The following is a 26,754-nucleotide window of genomic DNA, read 5'->3' on the forward strand; positions in this document are numbered from 1 at the left end:
TTTTGACTGTTCATAAAGTCTGTTGTTAGACGAGATGTGTGACAGCTGGCATTGTCTTGATGAAGAATGATCCGACGGTGTTTGTTTGTTTTCCGTATTTGACCGAAGACCTCTGGCAAACAAATTGTTGTGTACCATTCAGAGTTGACTGTTCTACGTTCCTCTAAAGGCACAGTTGCCACATGATCAGTTTTCCCGAAAAAACAGGCGACCATTTGTTTCAATGTGCTTCAAGCGCGAACAACTTTTGTTGGATTGGGTTCATCTTGAAACACCCATACAGTCGACTGCTGTTTACGTTCCGGCTCATATACATATATCCATGATTCGTCACCTGTTACAATCTTATATACGTCTTTTGAAGCACCACGATTGTATTTATTGAGCATTTGTTTGCACCAATTGACTCGAGCGTCTTTTTGAGTTTTTGTCAATTTGTGTGGGATCCAACGAGAACATACCTTTCTCACAGCTAAATGATCTTGTAATATTTTATATATGCTGGTGAAACTAATGCCTATGGTTGCCTCAATCTCACAGTATGTCACATGACTATCTTGCAGTATTAGGTTTTGCACAGCATCAATGTTTTCTTGAACAACAACTGATTTTGGACTACCTTCGCGAATCTCGTCGGTGAGCGAATGGCGGCCACGATTAAATTCGTTATACCAGCGTTTCACAGTGGCAAAGGATGGGGCTTCATCGCCAAATGTGGAAGTAAGTTGATCGATGCACTCTTGTCTTGATAATCCACGTCGAAAATCGTAAAAAATCATCGCACGAAAATGTTCATGAGTTAATTCCATTTTATTGTTGTCGTGCAATCTCCAAGGCAACATAAACAACACAAATCAAGCTATTGATAAAAAATTTTAAGTACGTTATGATCAATAATGCCAGACGATTCCGTGCAAACGTCAAATCGCGCCTAACTTCAATCAGTGTTGCCAAGGCTCAAAATATAAATAGTGACCCTCGTATTTTCTTTACTTTACCACCCATGACTTCAAACTGATTAGCAATTAATTGAGTTTTCATTAGGGCTGTAACATTCTTCAGAAATTCAAGGTGACTCCTTTTAACTATGCCAGGCTCACCAAAATTCTCCAATAACATAGAATTACATGTTAAAATATTAATAATTTTGAAAGGACATTCATATAAATATGATATAGATTTGGCTACTTCCTTGAGTAGGAGAGATTTTTGTTGAGATTTAATCATTGCTAAGTCATTAAATTTGATCTAGGTTCGGCATAATGTTTAGATCTTTTCTCCCATTCCGGTTTAATTTTCTTGATAGCAGTTGTCCATGTAGTTTACAAATCCTGCTAATTTAACAAAATTTCTTCATTTAGTTCCCAGTTTAATTCCCTACCAAGAAATAATTTGGACACAGTGGTATTTAACGAGTTGTGCCATGTGTCCAAATTTAATCATATAGACAAATTAGACTAGGATTTTTTATTCTCGGAACCTAAAAATAAAAGTAAAGTAAAGTACTCTCCTGTGCTTTGTACCACACCATGAAGGCATATAGGGGGTTTGGAGTTAGGGCCCTACCTACTTTCCCATTTTTGATTACTTGTTCACTCAAATCTGCTTTAGAGTTGTGAAAAGAAATAGTTATTTAATGTGCACAAAAACTGGAAAATTCCTCAGATATAAAACAAAACGAAGTGTGTGTCTTCATCAATTTCATCATATCATCACTCATCCACATTTATGCAATTAGCCAAAAGTGGCAGAAAAGTGAAATAAAAGAATCCAAATCGTGAATAACTTTTTCACACACCTTTGGATGAAATAAAGATTTCACCTAGATTTATATTAGCATGAGACCCAATGAGTTACGCTATTCTCTTTGATATACTCTAATGTTATGGAAATTATTTTCAGATACTTTCAAGTGATACAATCATTACTAGAGCATGAGCACTGTTCATTATGTGAGGAATAATCTTTCAGATTTGTTATTTTGACGACATTATGCATATATTGTATTTGTACCTTTTTTGTAAATCTTACTTTACAGATAAGCGTGCATGTGCAGATAAGCGTCGAAAGATAGAAATAAATCTATTGGCTATCGAGCCATATAAGAAAGTGAGTATTTTCTCCTACTTATTTATATTATACTTCTTATTTTTCTCCTTTGAATAGAAGTATGTAACTATATTCCTTTATTTTCTTTAGAGCTGATTTCAAAATACCAACAATGGATATAATTCAGAAATCATATTTTCGTGGATAATTATGGGTTGTAATGATTCTATTGAAAGTCAATGGTATTGTTGCAACCCAGAAGTTTCTAAGTTGCCTTAACACAGTCAGAAAATAAATTCGTCTGTAAAGTTGTTATTGTACTATATATTTTAAAGATATGTTAAATTTGAGTTATATTTAATTTATAACTAACTAAACCAATGTCATGCACTGTGGCTGTGCAATTTAGGGTGCAAGCTTTGGTCTCCAGCTACAGGACTTGCATAGTTCAAGTCTCCTGGGGAAAGCATAACAACTTTTGTCTTGAGATTTTGGTCTGTGTATGGGACCAGTGGTCACCTACCATTGTGAAGAAATTGAGCTATGAATGAGTAGGGCATGTTTTTAATGACTGGGGGTTCTTCCGGCTGACCACAGATCACTGCTAACTGGTTGGATATCACCCACCTTTGGTTTCCATAATTGAAACCAGTAGATAGCAGACTGATAACCATAACTGTAGTATAAGGATATTTTCTAAGCTTTATTTATTAGCTCAACAATAGCATTTATACACTGTTGTGTATAGTCTAAATATAACACTTACATTTTTCTTCGTACAAAAATAACTTTCAAAATATGGCCCTGAATGTAAAGAAATTAAATTCTTGCAGTTTTATAAATGGATTCTATTAATAACATTCTTTTACTTCATATTGTAGTAGATTTTTAAAGATTCATTATATTTCTGGTGCATTTAGAACTGCATCTCTGTATTGTTGAACTCTCAATTTATATTAGTTTTTAATTCCTGTAGTATTCAATGCTTTATTCATGTTCTCTTTGTCATTGTAATTGTAATCTATTCAAATTGTGTTGACTACATTGTTGATATTTCTATCTGCAGCAGTATAGAACACGTCATTTTGTTACATATAACCAGGGGCGGCGCCAGAAATTTTCGACCGGGTGGGCAGAAGCTCCACATTGATAAATTAGAGTGGGCAGTATAAATGTATGACCATACATAGTATATACGCATGTATATGTAAGACGTATGTATGTATCTCCTCTCTCTTACACTCCCGATTTTCCTCTTACTTCTTTTTCCTTTCCTTTTCTTGTTTTCCTATTTATTATTTTCTAATCTATTCTCTCATCTTGTTCCATTTCCTTTCGCTTTGTCTCTGATGGACACAATCATTTCAAGGAAGTGTTTACCCATACATTCTAATCACATTCCTTCATGGATGTTAATACAGTGAAATAAATGTGAATTAGGTTTAAGCTTGTGTTGCAAATACAAGGCACATACTTGATTTTATGTATTTGGCAAAAGTGATAGAAAGTGCGATGATAGACAATCGTGAAATTTCTCGTAATTTAAATGCATGTTCCTGAGCATAGTATTTTCATCGTATGAGATTTTGACTGAAAGAGTTTTCTTAGCATACAAGGTTTGTATGACTGACAAATCTATCTGAATGTTTTTAGTAGCAGCGATTGGGTGCCAACATTTGAGGGGCAAGGACAATATACGTTTTCTTGGTAGCATAAAGAGGCCATAGTGCTGGGGCAAAAAGTGGCAAAATGTGGCTGGGGAACTGCATCCCCCCACTTCCCGGTCCTCCTAATCGCCGCCACTGAATGTTTGGATTAAAATGCTATTAGTTTTCTGAACAGTCATGTTACTAATGTGGGAGAAACAATACACGTATGGTTACATGGTTTGAGGTAACAAAATGATTTAGGACACAAGGAATTCATCGAAGTTGATCACCGTATCAATAATAATTCATTTATTTTTCATAGATGTCTTGGTTTGACTGGCATGACCATTTCGAACCCACTAGAATGTCAACCTTTATCCTGTGCAGCATACCCTGGAAACTTTATTCTTTCAGGGCAACAAGTCCCTGGCGCCTGAAACCACTGTCAAAGTAATAAATTATGAGGGTTTGTATTTTGAGTGTCAGCGTGTGTTTGTTTTCACCCCTTCGTTACTTTCATCTAATCACCATTGAACCTTATAACGTCATTATTAAAATTAGCAGAAAAATGACTTACAATAAAACAAATCAACCAGAACTTACTCTTCCAAAAATTGAGTTTCATTAGTCCATAGCTCTTAGAAAGTTGAGGCGGTAGTTTCAATTGCACAGTGTTTCATTAGTGGATCAAGGCAGCTAATTACGTGAACAATTACATTGTTTTCCGAAAGTCTCAAATATTTGTCTCAGGCAATCACCCTCTTAAAATGGACACATCTTCTGTGGTGATAAAATGACACGTTTGGCGCGAATTCTTTCTGTATATATTATTTTTCCCAATCTGCATAACGCTGTCGTTATAATAGAGAGGTCCTGTGTTCGACTCCCCCTCCTCTGGTGGAAGCACAATGCACACTGGTTCGGACTACACGTTAAACTGTAGGCTTAGTCCTGATTAGCCTATCTGAGCATAAAAGTGGGCTTAAAAACAAACTCACAAAAACGTCTTCTGGATACTTCGTGACATAACTTTCTTCTTTACTTCAGCTGCATATACAGATTCTGTCGACATTTTTGGCTCATTCATATGGCAAAATTTATGTGTGGAACGAGGATTTCTAAATAAGATAAACCATTCATTAGCAATTGAATAATTCTATAGCTTTTTCCACACATAACTGGTTTATTAAAATTTATTTACTTAGGTATTGTAGTGATTATTGCGATTCCTACTTATTAGTAGAACGAATATAAAGTTGATGTTTCGCATACCATATTGATATATGAAGATGACAGGTATATAAAAATTGTAATGAAATAAAAAAGGGACACTTCTGGAATTTAAATGCAAAGCTAATTAAAACTATATTATACTCTGATCACATCACCTCCAGATTCGTCCGAGAACAAGAAAGTATGGGGCCCTAACTCCACATCTCCTATACGCCTTCATGGTGTGATGCAGAGCACAGGGGAGCACTTTACATTACTTTTTTATTATACTCTCTAGCATACTTAAACCCAAAGGTTTATGGCTGCAGCAACACAAGCCTTCCATCTGTCCCTATCCGAGGCAAGATCAATCTAATCTTTCCCATCCTTACCGATTTCTTTCAGGTCCATCTCAACGTTATCCATCTATCCTCGTCTTGGCCTTCTTACTGGTCTCTTACCATCAGGTTTCCCAACAAGAATCCTGTAAACTATTCTTTCCTCTGCCATTCACGTCACATGACCTGCCCATCTAAGTCTTCTTGATTATATTATTCTAATAATAATTAAAAAGTTGAAATAATTTATTGTGTTGCTGAAGGAAGTAACGCTAAGGTGATGTTTTTATTTGTTTATTTGGAGATTTATAAACCATACCCAGGCCGGGATTTATATACGTATGTGGAGGCCCGGAGTCGCAGTCCTCAAGTTTACCCTAAAATCTGATCTAATTTTGATCATACCCTGCATGATTTTGAGCCTCCTAAGCCTACTAACTGCTTTTAATCATGGAAGTAGTCATTTGATCGCTAGTAATTACTTTCACTTTCTAATGACAAAATTGGCTTTTTATGGGTTGATAATATGTGAACATTTCAGCATAGATAATATTCACAAGTAAAATATACATGTTTTGAACACCAAAATACACTAATTTATTGAATCATTCATATATCCCCAAGTATACGTACTTATTGAATTTGATTGGGTGGGCAAGCAGGTGGGCACAGGAATTTTTGGGTGGGTGCTTGCCCACCCCTGCCCACCCTTGTCGCCGTCCCTGCATATAACATTAGTATGATTACAGTACAAATATATCCACTTGATTACATATATGAGATGCAGCATAATTCAAGTTACAAGTATATATTATTACATCGGTTTGATTACACACATGGGATACAGCAGTTATAGTTACAAATATATATTACTTACCATTGATTTGGGATGTAGATCAGCATAATTGAGTTACAAATTACATATTATATCCACTAGATTACATATTTGGGATGCAGATCAGCGTAATTAAAGTTTCATACATGTTGTATCAAATTGATTATGTATATGGGTGAGACAGAGAAGGTAGTTTTAGATATGCTGTAGAAATTCTTCTATGCTGTAGGATGATGTTTCCAAGATATAATTTTTTATTTTATTTTTGAATAGCTTAAGATTTCTTTCCTCCTTTATTTTACATGGAAGTTTATTGTATATTAGTATTCCTGTGTTTTTGGCACTCCTTTTGTATAGGTTTCTTCATATTGCATTAGATGATTGCTTACATCAATATGCATCATTTATGCAAACAATAGTATGGTGTCATAGATTAATTAATGCAACAATTATTTTACTTTTTCAGGCAGCTACATGGGTTCTATCAAATGGCAACATTCCATTGCTGATTATATTTTCACAGTATTTACCAGATAGGAACATAGCAGACTACTGTTATTTATTAGAGCACCTTGCAGCGTAAGCATGTTATTGTGAATATTTTAACTTAATGTACAACGTATTGGGAGAGTGTTTCCTACTTTTTGCTATAGGGATCTGGAAGTCCTATTAACAGGATACCTTCATCATGTGATTGACAATTGTATATGGGAGTGGACCATGTTTAATTTTAACTTCTGTCCTTCTCCATTCCTGTGTGTCACTACAGTTTTAACCATCCTCATCAACATTTCATTTAAGCCTGGCCTATTTCTATGTAGTTCTGCAGCACTGTTTTAACCTTTCTTTGGATACTCCATTCTTATCTTCAACATGTAATTACTCCCGTATATCCTTCCTGGTGAAGCCAAGTGAATAAAGCGAAATACTGAATATAAAATTTTTCGATGCTACTACCTTTTACTGTACTAATATGTTGGTGCATTCCATCCATGTTATTAGATTAGATTTAATTACAAAGAATAAACAAACAAGGTTGATGTGCTTGACCACTTGCAGATGTGGGTTAGTGCTCCATAATCTAAAACTGAAACAATCATGGGTTCTGTTTTTATTCCTTTGCCAAAACTCATTTTAACCAAGGACAATGTTTTGTCTGTTAAAAGTATGTCAGCTCATCCAAATGCAGAGAGAACTGAAATTTTTGACAGTAGACTGAAATGCCAAACATTTATAATTACACTGTGTAACAAATTTACAATTTTTTCCTCTTTCCGAAATGAATGCAACTGTTTCCGATAGAACTTTTCATGTATATTTTATGCTGATTACAGTGGTGTAACTGAAATTCCTGTATCAGCCTCCGATTTCGAGAAATAATAGTTGAAAATTTTATTATGTAATGTAAATGCTATGCTATTTAAAACACTGCAGGACATGGGATTTAACAAAGAATGAAACTAAAAGTAATTCATTTTTGAAATTACACAGTACAAGAAGCAAAGATTACATGACAATGCTATCGATCTGCATAAATACCAGTACCGGTACCGAAATATATACCCTGCCTGACCCCTGTCCCACATCCCGAGCTGCTCCCTTATCCCACCCTGAGCCAAAGGTATCTACGTAAACGCCTAAATGAAATTAACATCAATTCAAGAACTACAAATATATATTATGATAAAAATATGTTATGTATTATGAACAAAATATGTTATGTATTACACCAACAGGTATCAGAAGTAACAATACAGATCAAATTAAGTAATGTACATACATCCAAGGATGGAAAGGATGATACATAAAGTATAAAGATGTTCAAGGTAGTCTTATTGGCGCTTTCGTTTGTACTGAGCACCCTCATTTTCTCGTTTGAAGCTCCAACAATAGTCAGCTAGCATAGTAATCCCACACTGTCCCTTGTACCTTTCTTCCAAGACACGAATGGTCTGATGAAATTGTTCACCATGTTCATCTGATACTGCACCTAAGTTTTCTGGGAAGAAGTCTAAGTGACTGTGTAGATAATGAAGCTTTAGGGACATGTGACAACCCATTGCATGAAAGCTCAGTAGCAGTTCATCTACAAGTTCGGCATAATGTTCAGATTTTCGGTTTCCAAGGAAATTTGTTATCACATTCTACAGTGCAACCCACGCTCTTTTCTCGTTTTCATGCAGGATTTCGTCGAATGTTGAATGTTTAATGATTTCTCTAATCTGTGGTCCAACGAAGATTCCTTCCTTTAACTTTGCATCTGTGCTGTGTGGAAATATTGTCTTTAGGTACTTTAAACCACCACCCTCTTTATCTAGTGCCTTCACAAACACCTTCATTAATCCTAATTTTACGTGTAATGGTGGTAAGTACATATTTTTTGGATCAACAAGAGGCGTGTAATTAACACTTTTCTGTCCAGGAACCATCGACTTTCTTGTGGGCCAGTGTTTCACACGATAGTGTTTCTCTTTCGCCCTCCTATCCCATTCACACAGAAAACAACAGTGTTTTGTATATCCTGACTGCATTCCCAAAAGCAGACCAAGAACCTTAAAATCAGCAAAAATGTGCCACGGATGATCCACATACTTCATTCTGTCAAGCAAGAGCTTCATATTTTGGTATGATTCTTTCATACCTACAGCATAGGCGACTGGAATAGCAGGGTAACTATTGCCATTGTGTAATAACACAGCTTTGAGTCTGAATTTCGAAGAATCAATAAATAAACTCCATTGATTCATGTCATACTCGATGTTTAATGCAGACAAGTCCACACACATCTGTACAGTACACCAAACCTTCCTGACAGCTGAAAAAATTCACTAGATCACTTCCACGACAGCGATACATTGTTTATTTCGTGTACTTTCCCAAAAGGTTCCAACCTTGTAGTCTGGAAGCTAATAGTTTAGGCTGTGATTTTGACAATTGCAGATCTTTCACGAGATCATTTAGTTCTGCTTGGCATATTATATGCGGTTCCTTTGCGTTCCCCACATACACAGGATCTTCACTTCCTTCACTTTCGGATTCACGTTCAGTATCACAGTCACTCAACGTCCAAGCATTTGGTGACACAGGAACAGGTAACTCATTAGTGTGGAACAGGCCTAATAGCAGAAGGTACACACAGGTAGTTGATTGACTTGTTTGTTTTTGCGGTTATTTCACGAATGTTTGTTAAACAAAAATAACAGTGTGTGGTGTGGTCTTGTGGCTCATGCCACACCATTGGCACGGCAAATGGCATTGCCTTGTGTGTTCCATTCAACCATCCCCGAAGGTTCACAGCACAGGATTTACAACACGTGCGGAGCCCATTTTTTATCCTGGTCCCCGTTGCAGGAAAAGTACAATTCATAAGCCTTTTTCACAGCAGGTGTCAGGTGAGTAACATTGGACTTAACAGTCACTCTTCCACATATGTAACAGAACTTGTTTGGGTTATTTACACAACTTCTTGGCATGATTTACAGTAAAGATACATCAAACACATATAATGTCAGAACCGGAGATACTTGTCACATCCGAACAGGAATATCTAACAGTCACACGTAGCAACAAACTGAAATCTTCGTGCTGGCAAGTCCAGCTTTCAGTACCTTCTGAGCAGTACATTAACACTGTGTCAACTCATACAAGAGTTCTTGGAACAGACAAATATCCAGAACAACAATGAATAACAACACACAAACACACTCTCAATAATGTACCACCGACTTCTGATACGGATTTTTACGCAGTGTTGCAACTTCACAAGGGGAAGTGTTGCCACCTTGAAAGAGGGAAATTTCGTATTTTAAATATCCCTTTTTTCCATTTGCGGGAAAATGGAGGCTGATACAAACAAATGCACTAGTGCTCCTACATCAGGGTAGCAAGGGGTATTATGGTCACTACATACCATCCAGGAAAGAAAACCTTTGTTACACAGTGTTATTTGAACAAATGTTCTCAGGTTACAAAATATTTGCATTACATAATATGTGAAGTACAGTTAATGTGTAACATGGTACCTACACTAATTGTCATTGATATTGATGCACTGATCCCAGCATGTAGGAAGGGAGTGGATGGCTTCAGTGTAGACACTCCTGGGTTGTGTACGGATCCAGTTGTCCACGGTGTTCTGCACTTCTTCGTCACAGGTGAACCGTTAACCTTTCAGTGATTGTTTTAAGGAGCCAAATATATGGGAGTCACATGGGGAAATATCGGGGCTGTACAGAGGATGTGTGAGGACTTCCCATTGAAATGTTCTCAGTAGGTCGAGGGTCTTCTTGGCCACATTTGGCCTAAGAATTTGGATTACAGCTCTCTGTGCTGGTCTGGAGGAATCCATAATGCACCCGTCTGCGCAAAACAACTCTCGCCAACTGAGGAAACAGCAGACGAAGCCGTTCGCTACACCTGCAAACTGGGACAAACACAGTGCCATCTATCGGCAACCATATTTACCTTCTTCGATTAGATAGAACGCCGCTACAACAAAGGTCTCCTTTTCATTTGAGCATACCTTATATAAATATGAACAAATGTTGGCTCCATTAATTTAAATGTTACTTGAAATAGTATAAGAGAATGGGAAATTGTATTATTGCAGAATTGTTTTATTTTAGGTTCTTTTTAGCAGAGATGGAACCCATTTTATTCGGTCAACCCTTTCGTATAGTTTACATCCACTGTGAGCACATGCAATTACCACCAGTTTTCTTGCTGAAGAAACTTTATGGAATGGTCTCCCATCAATTATGCAAGAATGTGCAAGACATATATATACTGAATTCAACTAGAAATCTAAAACTGCTACTCATCTTCTCTGGAATATTCAAGTAAAGTCCTGATATTCCTATTACTATTACTAGTTTAGTATAAATTCTGTGGAAGTACCATTTGTGTGTTTGTGTGTGTAAGATGTCCTGCACTTGGGGTGTGTGTTCTAAGCTGCAAGTTTTATATTGTTTGCATTTGTTTGTTTTGGGGAGTTAGGAGTCTTATGTTAAGAGGGAATTTGTTGTAGAATATTTTCCCTGCATACACTGCATATCTCCCTATCACTATCAACTCACGTAAGATGACCTGTCTACATTTTTTATTGCTGTGAAATATAATACTTACTTTGTGTAGTTATGGTAGCTACTTCCACACACACCTACGCTATTATTCTCTCCTTGACCACGACACATGCATACAGTGGCAGCGCCATGATTAATCATCTAGGGGTGCTGAGGGAGTGCGGGAGGATATTTAGGGTGTGTGAAGCAAGCCTTTTACTTGAACTTCAACGAAGCATCCTAGTATTCACTTTACGAAATAGCAATTAGGATTTTTATAACTTAAATGAAAATTGGACGTCACTATTTAAAATTTCCATATATTTTATCACTTATTGATCTACTGTGTTTTGTTTCTTTATCGTTGCTATGGTCAAAAATGTATATAGAAATGTATACATCGTAATTTTACATTATCAAGAATGTGATAATAATTAATTATACATCATATTAATGCAACAACATTTTCCAAAATATAACAAAACAGAAATTGATAACATAGATACCGTGCGTCCATTTCGATCTGCAGCCGAGAGATCGGGAGAAGCATGCGGGCGGCGCTGACGGAGATGCCGACATTTGCGGCTTGAAATGCCCGCTTATTTTTATGGACATATGCAGACATTTATATAAATATTGCAAAACGAGCACTAACCTGTGTTATAAGAGTATGGTTTTAATTTTAGTAGCTTAGTGACTGTATGTGCCGATGATTTTGACATGCCCACCTCTTGTGAAACACGGCGTAGAGGTTTGTTTGGAGAACGTTCTAACGCTGCACCAATATCATCGAGTTTTGCTTCGGTTAGAATCAGTCGTTTTTGCTTAGGTGTTTTAAAATTTAACGATACAGTTTCTCGTAATTTAAGGACAAGATGTCTAACCGTATCTCTGTGTGGAGTTGAAACGCATGGGAATTTCTGTACAAATTACCTACACACGTCTCGACACGAGTTTGTTTTCACGTACGTGTCATACATAAAAAATCTTTGTTCTAACGTGAATCTTGCGGCTGGCATTCCAATCGTCTCACTGACATGTCACACATACACACTACAATAACAGAAACAAGTAACTGCAAGTAACCAAGAATAACACTCTTGTGCACAGTACGAAATTAACACGCTCTTGGTTTACATTGCTCGCCACTATATTTACAACTCTGTCTTCATCTAGTCGCGAAGGAACAAAAAACTCGAGCTCGGATATTTCCGATTGCAAGGAAGCTCACGAAAACCATTCACTTTTATCGGTTTTGTCTGCAGTGTAATCCTGATACAGTGTTGCACATTCGAAACCTCCAAACGATTCCCATGGCCACAAAACTCTTTCAAGGATATAAACTTAAACAGGACGTTACTGGTCAAAACTATGATTAAAATGCTTTATTATCTGTGGCTCTTAACATCGTTTCTATAGCGTATTTATTTGTGTATATAAGAGCAGAACTTGGATGAATTACAGAAGAACTTTTGCGTGTTATAACACAGGTTAGTGATCGTTTTGCAATATTTATATAAATGTCTGCATATGTCTATAAAAATAAGCGGGCATTACAGGCCGCAAATGTCGGCATCTCCGTCAGCGCCGCCCGCCACGCTTCTCCCGATCTCTCGGCTGAAGATCGAAATGGACGCACGGTATATCATCATACCACAAAATTAAACAAAACATAATAAATGAACATCTTTGGGTCAGTCACAGGTGTTTTGTTGAAAATAAAGAAAACATTGAATATAAATGCATATTTTAGTCCCTAAATAAAATATCAATAAACATTTGGTTGGCATCTATAATAATATGCTAATAAAACTGAATAATACTAGCAACAACTTGCTTCATTTTTGCCTGATTTTAGCATAACAACAACATTAGAAAATTTGAAAAGAACAGTTTGTTCAAAGGAGGCCAATGACGTATGTGGACGACTGGAGGGTTCTTTTCCATGGAGAGGCAAGCAAGGCAAGGCATTTTCCACAGAGAGGGCTCGAGGTATATTTTCCCCCTAATCGTGTTGCTCACTCTCTCTAAAAAAAATCCTTCTGTTTGAAGTTCCTGCCAACACACTTATAATAATTAACATAATCACGTTGAGTGAAATGGACAATTTTAGATTGACATCCATTGTCAAGTCCACTTTATGCACACACAGGCTAATCAGGACTGGACCTACACTTTAAAGTAGGATCCGAACCACTATGTGCTTCCACCAAGTAGTATCAAACCCGGGATCCCTTGATTACAAGGCACAACCAATTGAGGTCCAAAATTCAGTTATTAATCAAATGTCAAATATGTTGTGTAGGTGACAACAATGTCTTGAGTGTTTAGTTTGTGCATGTTGGCTAAAATAAAGAAACTCTACTATGCAACCTAAAGTTCTGAAAATTTGAAAAAGAAAATAAAACAATAAATATAAAATCATGTAGTCACTTTCATGTAGTTATCAATTCACTTTTTTTGGACTGCTTCACTTTTCTGAAAATGTTCCATTGCTTTGTTAACTCTCTTTTCACATGCGTTCGTTTTACATAATACATAGCCTACCTTTAGTCTGGCCAGATGATGTGATGCGAGGATTAAACACAAAGTGCACAGAAACTTCTTAGTTAAGATCCCTTGGACCACACTGTCCCCCAACAACAAATTACGAGGGACAATCAGGTTGCTCTGACCCTAACATAGAAAGAGAGGCAATAGGGTTTCAATTTTTTTTATTTTTCAACATACTCCCTGCAACTCCAATGCACTTCTCCCATCGCTTCTCCAATGCCTGGATACCTTGCAAAAAAAATTCTTCCGACTGGTCCTCCAACCATGAGTACACAGCCCTTATCACCTCAAAATCATCAGACAATTTTTGCCCACGAATGTCATTCTTAAAATGTTTGAACAAATGGAAATCACTGGGGGCCAAATCTGGGGAATAGGGTGGGTGGGGCAGCAATTCGAACAATGCATCTGCGATAGCGGCCCTTGCAATGCGTGAGGTGTGGACAGGTGCATTGTCCTCGTGAAGGAGCACACTACGGGTCAACATCCTATGCCTCTTTTTCTTGATGGAATCACGTAATTTCTTGATTAGGTCACTGTAGTATGTGCCAGTGATGGTTTGGCCTCTTTGTAGATAGTCCACAAGAAGGACACCCTTGCAGTTCCATCACCTTCTTGGCTGACGTTTGCACCTTGAACTTCTTTGTTGGTGGAGAATGTGGGTGTTTCCACTCCATGCTTGGTGATTTTGTTTCTGGGTCAAAGTGATGGACCCATGTTTCATCCATAGTTAGAAATCGGGCAAGGAAATAGTCTATATCAGCACAAAACTTCTGAAGAAGTTTTTGACTGATGAGCACTGATCTGGGGTGAGGTTTCAAGGGACCCATCTTGCAGCAATTTTTTTCATTTGCAATTCCTGGGTAATTATGTTTTGCACAGTGGCAAACCATCTCTTCACCATACTGTATGAAGGAACAGTGTCCCCTAGTGTATCCACAAAGTCCTCATGAATTTTGGATACTGTCCACTTCTTCACAAAATATTTGATCACCGCTCTCACCTCAGTTTTCTCCATTCTGGCACATTGACACAACTTCACTCAGTTAAAAACCCCTGTACCGTACTCAGACAAAATTTAGAATGAAAGCATATAGAGGATCACTAAACAATAACAAAATAAAAAATGAATTATAACATCATTCCTTCTATGTTAGGGTCGGAACAACCTGATCACTCCTCGTATAACATTTCTTCGTGAATTTTTGGCCTCTTCGCAACAGTTTTTGAAAAAGTCTGAAATTGTATATTTACTAGAACAAATAGAACGGATTAACAAGGAAACTACAGTCACGATACAACTCACGCTAAATAATTTCCTGAAGACAACGTGACGATAGTTGAAAGCAACTGACATTTTTGTTCCAATGCGACTTGAAGAAAAGAAGAATAACAAGTAGGCGGACAACAAAACGGTGTTTAACAGTGCAAAGGAAAACACAAAAACTGACACTAAGCTATATATATTTTGGATAGAGGGTGCTGAAGAAAATTAAGGGGTACACGAACACCCCTTCCTGCCCCACCTGGCGCCGCCCCTGCATGCATAATGGCATGTGTTTCTTTGATTTTTATGTATTTTTTTTTTTTTTGCAAAAATTGCCCACAAATGTATAATTTATGTGGTCTATCTACAGAATAATCTCCTGTGTGTGTCTAATCTTCAATTCTTGTTTTGCACTGATGTTACACTCCAATAAAAGTTGACATTTGATATTAAAAATCTAATATAAAATTATTTTTCTTTTCAGTCTAAAACTTTGGAATAAAATTCAGTTTATGAGCAGTATTCAAGACCTTGCAAAGATAATTTCCATTGAAAAGTTGTTACTTCAAAGAGGAATGAAAGGGTAAGCAGTTTTATCAATAACCATACAATTTGATTTCCTATTTAGATTCTAGTGTGTACATCAGTTATAATAATAATCAGAGAGAAGTGGGTGAAAGGGAGGGGGAGTATGTTAATTCTTGCAGATTTTGGGCCTTGGTCATGAAATCGTTGTCATGAATGAATATGAATTTTATTTTCTTCCCTTGACCTTTGATTAAAAGGGCATGGAAAACGTCAAGATACATAATGAAATAATTTAGTTTTAGTTTAGTACATCATAACAAAAAAGAAGAAACCTTGTGTAGTACATTACATCACTACACTAAAGTAAAAATTGAAAAATACACTACATTACACTACAATAAAGATAAAAACACATTATCATTGTTGCATGATTGAAATAAGAATACAATTAAAATACATATTGTTTAGTACATTGACCATGTATTGTCTTGTTCCGAAAATTCTGAGAGACTGTACAGAGCTCTCTCTGTCAAATATTTTTTTATTGCTTGTGTTTGTTTATTTTTGGAGATATCAGTTTTATGTTATGAGGCAGCTGATTGTCTGTGTTGATTCTGGTAATAATTATCTTTCCTTCTTGTATTGTGGTTGCGTATTTGGTTATTTTTAGTCATGCTTCTAGTATTTAGAACAAACGTTATAGCCTTATAGATGTATAGGGAGTATATTGTCATTATTTGTTTTTCCCTGAATAACTCTTGACAAGATTCCCTACAGCTTAGTTTGTACATTATTCTAAGTGCTCTCTTTTGAAGTCTCAGTATTCTGACAGTATTATTATAAGATGATCCACCCCACTCTATTATGCCATGTTCAACATAGGGGTAAATTAGTCCATAAAATATGCATTTGTTAATTTCTGTTAAATTATATTCAGCCATTTGTTTTAGCAGGTATAGATTAGATGATAGTTTACTGCAGATGTTGTTAATTTGTTCTTCCCACGTTAATTTTTGATCTAGTATTATTCCCAAAAACTTTACTGAAGATACAGTTTGTATGAGCACATAGTCTATGCAGTGTCTGTGACTCAAAATCCATGTTTCGGATTGTATTGAATATCATAAATTTTGTTTTATTGTTTATTATTAATCCGTGTGAAGTTAAGTATTGTGCCAGTTGGTTTATGGTGATAATGTATTTATTTCAAGCTTCCTAGGGTCGATATCTCTGGCAAGAACGGTTGTGTCATCTGCATAGGTGACAATTTTTGTGTTTGGGTATTCTGGTACATTGTTTATGTACAGAATAAAGAGCAAGGGCCCCAGGATTGATCCATTAACACTTTCCTACTTTGTGATTTAAAGTTAGTGACTATACCATGCATGTTGTAGCTTATTTGAGTAATTTGCATGCTGTCCTGTAGATAAGATTGGATAAGTTCATAAGCTATCCCTCTTATTCCTATGTTGCTTAGTTTGACCATAAGCAAGTCATGTTTTACCATATTGAATGCCTTGGAAAGATCTAGATACATAGTGTTTGCAGCCTCGTGTTTCTCTAATGTTTCTGTTACATAATCTATTAACTGTGCTAGAGCTGTGTTTATTGATTTCCCTTTCTGGAATCCATTCTGGTTTCTGTTTATTATGTTATATTTGTTACAAAACTTTATAATATAATTTGATAAATTACTTTCCAGTATCTTTGAAAATGCAGATGTTAAGGAGATATTTAATATTGCATGGTTTAGATTAACTATTTGATACTGTTGGCACTGATAGACATAGATAAATAGGTAGAGATATTGATAGATTATTCTTCTTCTTACTTGGCGCTACAACTCTTTGAGTTTTGTCTTGCTCAACAATTTACTTACATTTAATTCTAACATGGGCATCCTTATTGGTAGATTCAATGCTCAAAATGAGGGGGGTGTGGGAGCTTGTTATTCCACAGATAGCAAGATTTTCACAGAGCATCCCTCCCAGCTGTCCCCTTGTCACCATGTTAAATCATAGCGTCCCCTCAGCTAACCCCAGGGCTCGACCAAATATCCCTCCCCCCACCTAACATTTTCCACTTCAGGCGCTGGTGAAGAATGCCTTAATCCACAGGTTTGTCCAGAGTTTTCCATCGAGGAGGAAGTGCAGGATAAATTTAGAGCCAAAGTGACAATAAATTGAGCCTTTGAAAGAAGAAAAAAGAGAAAAAAGTGTTGACGAAATTTTTGGGATTATAAGGGTGTGTGGATGGACTGTCTTAATAATGATCAGAACTGCATACATGCATAGGCGTAGCTACGGGGTGTGCTGGGTGTGCCTAGGTACACCCTAATGGGCTGCTTTATCAAAGAGAATTAAAGACAGATATTTCAATAAGAGAGAAAATAAGCGGCAGTTTGTAAGAAGTTGAAAATGTCATTACTTGGTACAAACGTGTGCATTATCTCTGATGAAACGAGTGTCTATAGTTTTTCGATATTTTGATGTCATTGGAGAAGGAAGATATTTACTGCATTCTACTCTGTACTACAGCGCTTTTCTTCTATACCTGTCACAAGCTGCACGTGTGAGAGAGAGCTTTCTCCAAGCTTACCCCAAGTTAAAACTAAATTAAGAGCAACTCAGAAGCAGGATAGATTGGAAGCCCTGCTCTTGCTATTTGTGGAACAGGAAAAAGCTTAGTCTATTGATGTAAATGAAGTTATTGATGAGTATAAAACATTGTACCTTTTGACCAGGCGCGGCTCGTACATTATTTACCTGGGGGTTCACTGAAGTCATGCGACACATATTCGGTTTCCGCAAATAGACTTCCTTCGTCAAACAAAAGGATGGGTTAAAAGGTTTGTCCATTTTTTTTCATCTGGGAGAATAAGGTTTCATAGTACGGGTGTGCGAATAAATTTAATGCTGAAACTACAATAAATTGTGCCTTTATGAAAAATGTGGGGTTTTATTGGAAAATCATGGACGTCCTCAAGTAGGGGCAAGGAAGATATTTTTTCCAGGAGGGGCAAAAAATAGTCCTTCAGTCTGAAGTTACTGCAACGCTTTTATAGTAATTAGTATAAATTACTGTGACTGAAATTAAATTGTATGCGTGTAATATATATTTCTTGGTCGACATTCGTTTTCCAGGGGGGCAGCCCCCGCTTTTTCCCTTCCGAACGTCCATGCCGACTAATCAGAACTGGTCCTACATTTATTGAAAGGAAATGGAAACTAATGTGCATACTAGACATCGAACCTGAGACCCTTTCATTGATACGCGACAGCTTTGTTCAAATTTGGGGCTGGTCGACCTGCACACGCTTTTTTTCAGTGGACAAGGAAGTTTGTTTACGTTAATTATGTGCATTTCTATCGGTCATTTCTTACCTGCGTGAACAGCAACGCCTACACTGCATCATGTGACATAACCTAGGTAAAGTCCATCCCTCGCTTCACTCGCAGCACCATTTAATACTTTCCAACAATTATCCAAGCACTTCAAAAACTAACAACTTGAGACATTGACAGTTTGACACCTAGCGACAGCGAGTCACGTCTTCGCGCCATTCTTTCTATTTCACGAACATGAAGTGTTTCCACCTTTAAGGAAAAACCTCTGAATGCGCTCACAAGCTATTTTGGTAATGTATCTCCTTTATTTTAATTCATCGCATCTAATTCCAGCTTTTATTCACTTCTACTCATCCATCTCTGCCACAATCTTGCATATATCCAAAGAAGTTCGGTGCAAAAATGATACAAGAGAAGATTGAATATGTAATGTGTGTGCTTCAAACTTGAACCCCACACAGCAACACTGGAAGGGAGGAAGCAGCGAGGCCTTGTCCCGCGGATTCTGCGAGAGAACGAATTGCGCATGTCTGTTGGTTGGAGATAAGGGTTCGGCAGTATTCTCTTCCATGTATTTCGCCCTATTCCCTCCTCGAGCTTCTGCTCCCGCACAAAGCTTTCACAATGGCACAAGCTGTCCTGTGGGGGTTCAACTGAGGGTCTGTATCAGGGCAGCCGATTCGCGGTTTCTTCTTCTGAGCAAAAGAGTTCGCCCTGTTACGGACACAAATACATGACTTATTGTGTAGAAATATTAGTGAAATAATGTGAAAATGTAAACACATTGTTTATTCTCGAGGTGATTATCGTATATTACTGGAGGTTCACTGATCCTGTGCGCTATAGGGCCAACCGCGCCTGCTTTTGACAGACGTCTCTTGTTATAGATGACGTGTATTTTGATGTATTTGTTTGTAACATTTATGAACATTTTGTGTGTGTGTAATTTCTATGCAATTTGATTTTTTCTACTACATATATTCAGAAATTTTCAACACTATCATTTAGTAAATTTATATTCCTTTACTAACATCAGTGCAGTTAAAGAGCCAAGTGATTGTGTTGCAAAATATGCTATCAAAAAGATACAAGACCTCATCATTTTCTTTGTGCACACCCAAATATAAAGTTCTAGCTACGCCTATGCATACATGGACTTACTGATTAAACTAGAAGAAATATTAAGGTATTTGTAAGGAAGCATATCATCGTAAGGAGCATAATGGACATAATTTTGAATTATCAATTCATTTGAATTAAGTGATATTTCCTGGAGTGTAGTGGTGCAGTAAATAAAAACTTGGAAATACTGTGTTTGGTAATTTTGACCATTATTATTTGGATCATTCTCAGGAAAATCAGGAATTTCATAATTCATATTTGAAAGAATATATTTTTCTTTAAATATATTAATACTCACTTTCAGGGAAAATGATACCTTGACTATATAACACTGTTTATAGATGCTTAAGGAGCTTTCAACCTTTTTTCACTTTCACTGCATTGATACTTTTGATTCAGTCTGTGCCTAATCATATGCGGTCTGTTATTAGAGCAAGTGGAGGCCATACACGTTATTAGAAATTATTTATTGCTGAAGTACATGCAGAGTTTACTAGCGCCTCCAAACAGTTGGAAGAAAAACTAAGAACAAGTAAACATTTTATGTCCAAAGTGTGAGGTGCATCTATATCTTTGCACGCAAGTGTATTTTCTCCCTCGTATACATTTGCTTCTTCCAATGTATACTATTTTACAATTTTCATTGCTATTTCTTTCTTTGATTTTCAGGATGGTCAAGATATGAACAACTATGTGGAAGAACAACTACCAGTGTCATGATTTTCTTGCTTGTTGAACTATTTTCTTTTATTAAGTGTCCTGAAATTAAATAATCGGATTAAATTTTAAAATAGAACAACATATGCAATAACTTTTTTAAAATATTTGGATTCGTGAGATATCTATTTTATGTGAATGTTTAAAATTGAAATATATTTCATATACTCATCTTAAATTTTCCATAGTTCAAGTTTTTTAAAATAGATAATATTCTGAAATGAGGATATTGTGTTGGACTTTTACAATATTATATTTTCGATATATTGTAACTTTTTCTAAGTTCCAAACTTTGTGATTTAAACTTGGTGATCAATTGGTGCACAATTAATGGTTGGTCATATCATGTATGTATAAAATTGATTGCGAATATTTTAATAAACTACTAAATGTCATTATATATTTTTATAGGTGGTGTAATTTAGCTGTGTGATATTATGTGTAATCAAGCTATGAGGAAGAACAAATAGTCTGTTGTTTATCACAATAGAATTAATTACCCTATTGAAAATTCTGTCTACTGTTTTCAGTAGATCAATGGGTGTTTTGAAACATCTACTGTTTTCAGTAGATGAACTGTAGTGCTTGTCTCTTCTACTGTTTTCAGTAGATGAACTGTACTGCTAATGTTTTCTACTGTTTTTGCTAGTTCAACTGTTTCTTCTATCTTAAGCTGTTGAACTGTATTCTTAATGTTGTCAGTAATATAATTGTACAACTAACATCTTTTATTGTGTTCAGTGTATTGATGCATGAAAACGGTACTCTTGTCAGTAATTACATTTTTTTTATCTATACAACTGAAAATACAATGGAAAAATCGTATAAAGAACTAAAATAAATGTATGGTAAAGCATGTGGAATTTGCTACTTAAAATGTGTTCACTCAACAAAAAATCAAATAAAGTGAACACGTTTTTATGTGTGTAGCTTCATTGTGGTTAACGCACTTGTAGAAAATTAAAAAAAACAATACATAAATTGACATATTATTCGTCCTATATTCACACAAAAACAGCAAAAATTAATTGAAACGAAGACCTAAATCTGCTTGAAAAACCAAAACAAGCAAACACTGCTGACTACGTTGATCAAAAGATGGCTTCTTTCTGTAATTGCATTACACAGATATAATAATAACCATGGAAATTCCATGCTGAAAAAGAAACTGATGTGATAATGTATTCAAACTACTAGCTGCTTTAATGTTGAGTTATTTCTTAAGAAAGAGTTGTAGTAACTTATTCATTAAGATATATCTGACTTCAGCAGTATTCATTAGAAAAACAGTAGAAATTCAGTTCATGTACTGTTTTTCCAATTCACTTCAAAATCACTGAAAGTATGGTGTCAAGAATTAATTTGTCTATTCTTGGAGTCAATAAATTATTTTATAATATATGGTAGCAAGTATTATGCATTATTATTTACATTGTTTTTCAGTACAGTAGCCTTACTGCACAGTACAGTAGTCCTTCTGTAGAGTACAGTAGCTGTACAGTAGATCTACAATAGGATTTCAGTACTTTTCACAGTACACAGTAGAAGACATTTGAAAACAGTAGAATTTGTCTACTGAAAAGAGTAGAAATTTCCAGCAGGGTAGTTTTTCCTCGTGTGCCATGTTGTACACATGTTGAAGGATTATTAATCTCGTCTTTTGTGTTTTATGTACAGTACATATTTTTATTTTATTGTGTCGATGAGCACGAATGATGGTTAGATGAGATTGAAGCAGGGGCACTCGCAGAGAAGCACCCATGCCCACCACTATATGAAATTTATGGATACTCACAATGGAACTGAATTAAACACAAGCCTACGCCAGGATTTGAACCTGGAATTTTTGGTGGGGTTGACCGCTCAACCACCTTGACCACTAAGGTAGGCTCATGTCTTAAAATCACAATGATTGACTTCCTTACCAGAGAACTCAAGAAGAATGCCCTAGATAAACTTTCCTTTCAAACTTTGTTCTGTGGAGAATTTTCATTTTATGAAATAGGAAATTAAATGATAAGCACACAAATTACCTCGCGCCACGAGTAATTTAAGCAGGTAGACAAAATTGTGTATTAACCAATTTATCATGTACATGATGGCCTTGTCTCTTCCTCTACTTGACTATTACAAATTATGACAAGTTGTTAAACTATATTCACAAAGTTTCTTGGGAAACACTAATAGAGCAAACTTAATTTGCGGTATGCTTGTATTCTGAAGATTAAATATTATGAGGATGGCAGATTGTTTTTTTAAAAAAATGCAAGAGCATTTTTTGAGAACTATATATTTGAATCGTAGGTATAAAGCTGAACGTATCCATAATTTCGATGTTCTTCACATTAATGCTGCTACAAACAACTCCAGCACTCTGAGGATCAAGGCCAGTGGTCAGAAGTAGCTCGCTACAGTAGCTAGCTACAAAATTTGAAGCTGTAGCGACGCTACATTTTTGAAATTGTAGTTGTAGCGGTAGCGAAGCTACAAAATTCCTGTAGTTATAGCGAAATTTTCGCTACACGTACATTTTTCTCAGCATTTTGAGGTGAATTTTGAATGTGGCAACAGCGTCAGAAAAAATCGACATTAACCTTTAATTTTGCAGGAGGTTCATAAAGACAGTCTACAGTATTACATGGAAATACAGATTATCTAGATTGTAGATTATAGATATCTGCATGTTATTTAATTAGTATCTGAATAGTTCAGATATCCAGATAACTGACATATATGAATATATATTCCAGCTAACAGCTACGTTTTTTTGAGCTGCATCGCTATTTTGGGGAGAAACCTGCCTCGTTTGCTGTACCACTGGAAAAAAGTGCCTCGTTTGCAGCACCCCCGGAACAAATCCTGTGGATATCCATGGTGTAAGAGACACCAAAATTCATTAATTGCTGTGTATAACACAACTTGCAGTGCAAAAACGAGCAATGCATTTTCCACTGTATGCCAGCAATAATTGGTTCAGTTCGTTAACAGCATTGATCATTGTCAGTATATAGGATCTCACCAGCAAGAAAGTGTTGTTACAAGAATGATAGAGTTTCTGGAATTATAATTAGTTTCGCGATAATATTGATTCACAAATTTTAAAATTACAATACGTTTAGAACACTCGGGTTTACATGAGTTTCCTCAATATATTGTATCATATTGTAAAAAGTACGTACGAGTTATTGACTTTCCTGCAGAAATGACAATTTTCTTTAGTTAATATACATAGTTTTCAAATTTATGTATTTTTCCTACTTTTGCGTCACTTTCCTGTAACTTTCGTGACATCATGATTATCCTTCACAGTTTCCTGCTTCTGACTGGGTCAGCATAGAAGTCAAGCCTCCCCATTTTTTCCTGGTTTTCCACCACTCCTCTCTTTTCACGGTGTTCAAATCTTGTCCTCTTCTCCTAACACTCTCCACTATCTGTTCTTTCCACTGACATCTTGGTCTCCCCCTTGGCCTTATTCCCACTCCTTGTGCATTATAATCTCTTACTGGTAGTATTTCTGTATCCATCCTCTTCATGTGCCAGAACCATCTCTTCTGTGCCTGATCTATCCTGTCGTGAAGCTTCACCACACCCACTGTCTGTCGCATCTCCTCATTCCTTATTCTATCCCTTCTAGTCTTCTTCCATAGACTCCTTAAAAATTTCATCTCCACTGCCTGCATCTTTTTCTTGTCTCTCTATGTCACGTAATTATTGTCACGTAGTATGTGTTATATATTACCTTCTTGCATTTCATAGGTACATCCCCGTTCCATATGAATCTTCGAACGCTTTGATATAGTCCACCACCCATTTGTCCTCTTCTGTTTACCTCCTCATCTATTCTTCAACTCTTCTCAATCATGACAATGAGGATGAATGGTTTACTCTTATCTATAGTCGCTTTCTGCCACTTTCGCCTGATTGTGAGAATGAGGAAGAATGATGAATGATGAGCAGTGTGGGGAATGGAAGAGCAGGAGGATCCCATCCTCCCAACTTGGCGTTTTCCTAGTTTTTGTTTTGAGTCCATTTTATGCATAGATAACCTGAGCGAGACTGGATCCGAGCCACTATGTGCCTCCGCTGGGTATCGAACCGGGAGCCCTTTTGTAAACAAAGGTCCCCAGGTGCTTTTCATTCAAAATGCTGCCTTCATGTCAGTCTATTAAAAAATGAAATATTTATTCTCAAGAAAAATATGTTGATGTGAACATAAATACGTAATACTACAAAATTTCATTTGTGTATAGTTGTAATCATTGATTTGGGTAACACACTAATTGCAATATTCATATATCTAATTTGAATTGAAATGCCAGTTGCATAGGTATGTTATTCTCAAAAACTATAGTAAAAATATGTAACTGAAGTAACACTGCTATCAAAATTATCGAATGACGTGAATCATGATAATAAATAACAGAATCTATTTACCAGTAGTAGGGGATTTTTTTAATATCCACATGGTTATTTTTAATTTTTTTTATGCAGAAGTAGCGCAAAAAGTAGCGAAGTAGCGAGTAGCGCACATGAGTAGCGTAGCGAGCTACTTTTTGGTAAATGTAGCTGTAGCGAAGCTACATTTTGGAAGAATGGCTGTAGCGAAGCTACTTTTAAAATGTAGCGTTCTGATCACTGGTCAAGGCCTACCAAGTAACTTTTCTTTGGGTGACCTGTGGTCTGCGCATCGAGTCCTATCACTGCTGTTTTCTGGCTTTAGAGGCTACCACAACATCTTTTCAAGCAACTTCGCAATTGTCCTCACGATGCTGGGTCAACCCAAAATTTTGGGGGCTCACACCAGGACCGTGATCGCTCGCTCCAAAAGCTACAGCGCTTACCACTATGTTACGATGGAGTCCTCTTCACTTAGGTATGTTTATTTTTTTTTTTTAATTTTTTTTTATCTAAAGTTACTTTTTTCTAATATCATCTACCATCGTTGTCACAATTAGCCCAAAGAACAGAAAAGTGTGTCTTTTTATCAATGTGGTGTCCATTTGCCTACTTGTTTTAGGAGTTTTTAATGCCTACCCACAGATACTCATTACTTTCTAAAACTAGAGCCTTACATGCTTTGCACTACTTGGAGTACCAAACACTCCAAATACAGTTTCATCTTACCGTCAGAGAAACAAACCCTGCTGGGGTTGTAAACATGAGGGCAAGTGGTCCTTCAGGACTTTGATGCCGCCTCAACTTTTCTCAAATTGACCAGATCGTAAATTCCAAGAGTACGGGGTGCCACACCCTCAAATGTGTTTTCCCTCAGCTTGAAGAATAGACAAACAACCATTTTATGGTGTCTGTCCTCTGTCGAGAGATAATATATGACAGGAAATCGAGGAAAGTTGGATTCACAAATACGTCGCTGTTCCTTGTCGGCTAAGTCTGACTGATGGCTTGACAAGAGTGAGCACTGTTGTTCTTTACGAGAAATCAACTTTGTTATGGTGGAATTTTTCGTTACACAGGAATTGTTTTTCTTCCTTCTCTTCCCTCTATTCGAATGCAATCTCGCTTGCACAAGAACAGTTCAAGAAATGACTTGAAAGCGCGAGGCCTGTGTGGTGGCACAAGTCGCGCGCCCCTAACGGCGGCCCTGGTTTGGTTTCTTTATCTAGAGATTTACAAAGCTGTAAATGTGGATTAGACAGATTGATTGATTTGATTGTTATTTAACTTCGATTTTCTGACACTTTTGACTATTACAAAGATGAGAATGATTGATGATAGAATTGATGAAGGGACTCTCACAAAGAACACTATGTCTAGGCTGGAACTTGAACATAGGACCCCTGGCATCATAGCATACTGTGCTAACTACTTCTTCATGGAGGTTGGTGGGAATCGGGGACGTAGCTAGATTGATCAGTTTGGGGGACCCAAACGTAAAATTTTTTCTATCAAACTATTATAAATTAACAAACTATTTATACACCATATAGGCCTATACTGTATACATACATTATATAATATATATATATATATATATATAGTATTGGAAAGAAAAGGAGCAAGGGTCTCCTCGGTGGCGCATGGTAGCATCATCGCCTTGTAATCAAGGGGTTCTGGGT

At 36.5% G+C, this 26,754-nt stretch overlaps 1 protein-coding gene across 4 annotated transcripts in view; it reads left to right on the plus strand.

The window, feature by feature from the left end:
• The window catches only part of LOC145989312 (caytaxin-like), a 90,278-nt gene extending 69,062 nt beyond the window's left edge, over window positions 1–21,216 (plus strand). For 3 of the 4 annotated variants that reach the window (XM_083124644.1, XM_083124645.1, XM_083124646.1), the window contains 5 exons: window positions 2,039–2,109; window positions 6,550–6,662; window positions 10,709–10,921; window positions 15,448–15,546; window positions 20,630–21,216. In XM_083124644.1, the coding sequence (XP_082980770.1) occupies window positions 2,039–2,109; window positions 6,550–6,662; window positions 10,709–10,921; window positions 15,448–15,546; window positions 20,630–20,645 (512 nt within the window). In that variant the 3' untranslated portion in view covers window positions 20,646–21,216. The remainder of the gene's footprint in view (window positions 1–2,038; window positions 2,110–6,549; window positions 6,663–10,708; window positions 10,922–15,447; window positions 15,547–20,629) is intronic. The other variant, XM_083124647.1, reaches the window with a different exon arrangement.
• The last annotated feature ends 5,538 nt before the right edge of the window (window positions 21,217–26,754 follow it).

The sequence above is a fragment of the Lepisma saccharinum genome, chromosome 6, assembly GCF_977018435.1.
Source record: "Lepisma saccharinum chromosome 6, izLepSacc3.1, whole genome shotgun sequence".
Taxonomy (NCBI): domain Eukaryota; kingdom Metazoa; phylum Arthropoda; class Insecta; order Zygentoma; family Lepismatidae; genus Lepisma; species Lepisma saccharinum.